We start from the raw sequence: 5,669 nt of genomic DNA, 5'->3' as shown, positions 1-5,669 counted from the left end.
CTCGGGAAGAGCTCATTCCCTAAAAAACCATCTGCACGGCGCTCAAGGGCTTGGATTTGCTTGGATTTTTCCTACCAAAGCTGGGGGGAAAAAAAAAACCCATGCCCGGCCTGGGATTAAAGGAAGAAGTTAAGAAACCGGCTGGCAGGGAAAAGGGGAATGAGCTTTGCTGGGAGCCAGCCGGAATCGCACCCCCTGCGCTTCCCGAGGCTGACGGATCCTCCGCGACAGCTCTGGAGCATCCCAGCGCTTCCAGGTCACTGCTCTGGGGAGGAGCTCTGCCTCCCCCTCCTTCCCACTTTTTCCTTCGTGTTCCTCCTCTCCAGTCCCGCTATTGGGTCGGGATTCCTGCCACGAGCTCTGCATAAATCCCATTGTACACCCCCAACAGCTCCGGGGGCTCAGCAGCAGCGTTTAGGGCAGGATTCCCACCCAAAGCCACGTTTTTCCACCTTTAACGGATAAAACCCCGCCCTGGAGGAGGTTCAAGGTGAACACCACCTGACTTCACCTGGAATTCTTATTCCTCCAATCCTTAGAACAAGAGCAAGGCCGGTGAGTCACGCAGGAAGTTCCTGCCTTGGCAGAGAAACCCAAATTCCCGCATTTGCGCACCAGTTCCAGCCGCCCAAGGGCACATTTTCAACCGGGGCTCACTCCAAGGAGGAGTTTTGCCATATTTTTTTAGGCCTCACCATATTTTTTTCCCCCCCAAGTTTTGCCACATTTTCGACCTTTTCCGGCCCCAAAAAACCCCGTTTGGGTTTTGCTGCCAGCACCACGTCGCACTGCCCTTTGAGGCTTTGCCACCTCCCTCCTTGAACGTATTTGGTCCAAATTCTCAGCCCTTGGCACCCCTTGGGGTGTAACTGGCAGGAACCGGGTGCATTCCCAAGCATTGCCCCAATTCCCGAGGTGTGGGTGGCATCTTTGGCTCGGTGGGTGTTGGTTTGGAGCTCCAGCCCTTTGTCCCTCCTCTCCCTTCCCATGGAAAAACACCCTGCAAATGGAATAGAGCTGGGAAACCCAAAAGCTCAGTGGGAAGGGTGGGAACACCTGGAAAAAACTCCAGGTTTTGGGATGCAGGTCCAGCTTTGGGGCTCCCAGAGTGTGGGAGATGTCCCTGGAATCGCAGCACCATTCCCTGGGCAGCTCAGCCCCAGCTTCTGACCCCCAAATCCAAGGGCTCCAGAGCTTTTTCCCACTTCTCTTCCAAGCTTTCCACTCCCAAGGCCTCATTTCCCCAAATTTCCTCCTTGACAGCTCAGACCCACCTGGATCAACCCCCCAAAAATATCCCAAAAGTCCTAATGGACATTTTTGGTCTTGAGAGTGGTGGCATGGCCCCAACCCTCAGCCCACCCTGGGATACAAGAGGAGCCAAATCCCTGGATCAGGCTCAGCATTTCCCTGGGCTGGACATGGAAAAGAGGGGGGAAAAAAAAAAATCTTCTCCTGCATCCTGAAATGTTGTTTCTGCCTCAGTTCTGTGGAAAGGTCCAGCAGGTCTGGAAAAATCCATCTCGGAGGGCAAAGGTGGAGATGCCCAACCAAGCTCAAGCCCTGATTCTCCTTGGACCTGAGCTCAGGCATGGATTTCTGCTCAAATGCTGGAAAATCCAGCTCCTTATTGAGAGCTCTGGGTGTTTTCTGGGATGGTTTTGCCATCCATGCCTGAATTTATGATATTTCCACCAAACCTGCCCGTGGCTTTCTCAAAGGAACCCCCAAATTTTCCTCCTCCAATCAAAACCCCCAAGTTTTCCTCGCAGGCCATTTCCCTGCTGAGTCCTGCAGACAACCCTGAGCGCACTCAAACACAGTTTGCTGGAATGAGACCACCAAAGAAGAAAACAAAGTCAATTTTCTATCAACCCAAAGGATTTTTCCAATGTGCCTTCAATGCCTCTGGGCCCAGCATTCCAAAACCAGAGCCCACCGAGGCTGAAAGACGACGCCAGAAAGATTTTCCCAGCTTGGACACGACCAGAGAATCCCAGAGAATGGGTTGGGTTGGGAGGATTTGAAGGATCTTCTCATTCCACCCTTGCCATGGGCTTGGACACCTCCCCCCATCCCAGGCTGGACAGGACACTCCCATGGAAGTTCCCTGAGCGACCAAACGTCCCGGTTTGGTGTAAAAAGCCTGGAGAAGAGGGTCAGAGACTCTCCCACTCTGGGAAGGCTGCTGGCCCTGTTTGGGCTCTGGAGAAACACAGGGAAAGAAGGAACGACCTTCTCCAGAGGAACCACGGCTGCCCCCGTCTTCCCAACATCCGGAGCTCCTGCCTGAGCAGTGATTTCCAAACTTAATTAAGGCTCTGAACACCCTCAGTGCCCTGGAGATGCAACAGAGGGATCCCAAAAGGAGACAAACCCGTTCCCGTGCCCGGATGTTCACCTGCACCGCCTGCCCGGGGCACTCCCGAGGATTTTACAATCCCAGGGAACACCCCAACCCCTCTCACTCCTACAGCCACACGTGAGGGACCTCTCCACACGTGAGGGACCTCTCCAGACCCTCCTCTCAGAGGGGTTCGATCCCCATCCCAATCCCTGCTTCCCACCCGGCTGAGCGAAGCCAAGAACAACAAATCCATGGAATGTTCCTGCATCCCATCCTTCCACCACTCCATGGAGGCGGAGGAACTTCCTCTGCTGGAGACACCTGGGACACATTTGGTGTCCTCCAGCAGGGATTGGGGTCTGGAAATATCTCCCACAACTCCTTTTGTTTGGGTCGCATTGGGATTTTTAGACATCCATGGGAAATAAACATTTTTCTCCCATCTCCCAGAAGAACAAAAAAATATTCCATATATTGAGTAAAATACCCATTACCAGCAAAAGTTGCTCATCCTGCACCATTCCCAACAAAGTGAATTCCCTTTTTTCCAAGGAAAAGGATCCAAAGAGGATCCTTGAGCCTGGTTCATCCTGCTGGCCATGGGTGGCCCCATGTCCTGCACCCACCCTCTACTCCCAGCTCAGTGTCCGGCATTCCAGCATGAAAACCTGTTCCAAAAATTAATAATAATAATAATAATTAAACCCTTTTAAGGTGCTCACTGCAAGGAACTCTCAGTGTCTTGCACAGGTTTAAAAGTTTCAGTTCCAGTTAAGCCGAGCCTGTTAAAGCCAGTCTTAATATAAGGGGCCAGGGTTTCAGCGGGATCTTGGACTGAAGTTCCACTCTCCCACAAATCCAACCAATTTCCAGCTATTTCAAAACTCAAAAAAACCAGGAATTATTTCTGATTTCCTCACCTCTGTTCTAGGTTCGCATCAACAGCTTGGGGAGCATTTCCAGCTCTTTAATAATTCACTTTTTATGATTAGGATTTTTTTTTCCATGCAAGGCTGGGTCATGGAAGGTGATTCCACCTCTGCCAGAGCTCAGTGTCCCAGCCCTGGATCCATCTCCAGTGTGGAGCTGGGAAGTGACCAAAGCTCCTGCCAGGCCAAAATCCTCAAGGAATAAAACCAAACCCCAAAAAATCCCAAACCCAAACCCCCAAATCCCAGAAGAGGCTCAAAACCCCAACCTACTTCCCCCAAGAAGCCTCAAAACTGAATAAATAACCCAAACCAAGACATACAACAAGGCAACTTCAATTTATCCACATTAATTCCTCCGTAAGCATTGGAATATTGGGAGAAGCCAGGTTTTCAATGGCATTTTCCCTGCCATGACCTGCTCCTGCCTGGCTCCCATCGTGGGATGGGTTTGATGTCATGGGCTAAAATTAAAACCTCTTCTGCTTGTGACTCTCATCAGCATCAGGGAGAGCAGGGAAGGCTTTTCCTCACATCTAAAGGACAACAGAACTCATTTCCTTCACACCAAAGCATCCAGAAACCATTCCTGGGAGAGGCCATTCCATGTGGCCACACACGGCCGTGACGACACCTGAATTCCCGAGACCAGGGGGGATATTTTAAACCTGTACGAATCCCATGGATCCTGAGGCCTCTCCAGGTGAATTGGGGCAGGGGGGCAGCCCCAGATTTCAGGGATACACCGGGAAGCAGCCCAATTTCTGCCTGTCATCCCAGGAAGCTCCCTGGCAGCACCGAGCTTGGATGTGGCTCCACCAAGCCAGGCCCTGCTGCTGCCACCAACGGGCCAGAAATCCCCCAAAATTCAATAAATTCTGCTCCTGCCGGCCCTGAAGTATCCATTCTGCTGAAATATAACTAAATCCAAGGCATCCCTTCCCTGCATCCTGCTCCAGGAGGAATTAAAATTATAAATGATAAAGAAGAGCTTTACATACGGCTGAGACAGACGACAGAGGAGAAAATTCCTGTCATGCCCGGAGGCTTTTCCCACACAGGATCAGACACAGCCTCCCTGAAGCATCCTGTGCCCAGAGCCCATATTCCCTTCTCATTTCCTTCGCTATGCCCACAAACCCCAATCCAACATCTCCTCCTCCTTCCCCAGACCTGCATCTCCACAGCACAGCCAAAAAAAAAAAAAAAAAAAAAAAAAAAAAAAAAAAAAAAAAAAAAAAAAAAAAAAATCACCCTAAGTTCCGATTCCCTCGTTTCCCACTGGAATGATGCTCATCCATCCCGGGAAAACCACCAAACCCCATCCATCAGCTGCTAACCCCCAGATCCACCCTCTGCGCAGCGCATCAGGCTGAGGGATAAAATAACCATTTCAGGATCCCAATCCTGACGGATGCAGCCGGGTCTGGGCTGGAGGAAGCGGCAGATCCATGGAAAACCGGGCGTTTGCCCGGCCGGAGCTGCCTACACAGGGCTGGGGATGGAATTGCAAATAATCGGATGGGCTCGATATTAGATCACCACCCTCCCGCTCGGCAGAGCCTGGAATTGCCTGGGATTAGGGGGAGGATTTGATTTAATTATGGTTATTAATTATTATTATTATTATTTTATTTAGGAAAGGCTAAAACACCCCCTGGCGCAGGTTCGGCGCCTCCTCCTCTAAAAAGTCGGGCGCTCCCCGAGGAAGAACGCGCCCGGCTCATCACCTACCTTCCATCATGGTGGCAGAATTGCATTCCTCAATTTCCAAGGAGCCTGAAAAAATCCAGGAGAATACGATCCCGGTCAGCAGGCGCTCGGCGTCAGCCCTTCCCAGGCGGCGGGGAGGATGAGGAGGAGGAGGAGGAGGAGGAGGAAGCGGGAATGCCGCGGCTAGGGGCAGGCCATGGATGCTGCTGTGCCTGTATCACCTCCAGGATGGCATCGCGGAGGATGCTCGGAGAAAGGGAGGACGAGGCGGGCTCCCCTCCCGCCCCGCACTCCTCACATGCGCGCTCGCTCCCGACACACCCCCCGGGAACACTCCAACCTATTTCCCAGGTTGTTGTTTTTTTTTTTTTTTCCCCCTTTTCCACCCTCCCCAGCACCGCCACTTTCCCCAAAAGCAGAACCCCTGTCCGCACCTCGTGACGCACTTCCCCTCCCTTAATCCTATTGCAGCGCCCGCGCCAGCCCGATTAATTCCCGGCCGCTGTCAGATTAGAAGCGTGCGGGGCTGGGAATCGGGGAAAAGGGATCAATCCCGGCTGGAGAAGGCAGCGCAGCCGGGTGCGAGCGCAGGGATGCGAGCTCGGCAGCGCCGGGCCCTCCTCGCAGCCTCTCCCGCAGCCATCCAAGGGACAAATCCATCGGCTGGCGTCACCGCGCCG

General features: G+C 52.6%; 1 protein-coding gene across 1 annotated transcript in view; it reads right to left on the bottom strand.

Annotated features, from left to right (window-relative positions):
• SGIP1 (SH3 domain GRB2 like endophilin interacting protein 1) overlaps positions 1 to 5,669 on the bottom strand; it is a 45,752-nt gene that overhangs the window by 39,423 nt on the left and 660 nt on the right. Inside the window, exon 2 of the mRNA XM_017740583.1 lies at positions 5,011 to 5,055. Coding sequence (XP_017596072.1) covers positions 5,011 to 5,055 — 45 coding nt within the window. The remainder of the gene's footprint in view (positions 1 to 5,010; positions 5,056 to 5,669) is intronic.

The sequence above is a fragment of the Corvus brachyrhynchos genome, unplaced genomic scaffold (assembly GCF_000691975.1).
Source record: "Corvus brachyrhynchos isolate BGI_N302 unplaced genomic scaffold, ASM69197v1 scaffold280, whole genome shotgun sequence".
NCBI classification, from domain to species: Eukaryota; Metazoa; Chordata; class Aves; order Passeriformes; family Corvidae; genus Corvus; species Corvus brachyrhynchos.
The sequence above is the reverse complement of the archived record's forward strand: the minus strand, read 5'-3'. Positions and strand labels throughout refer to the sequence as shown.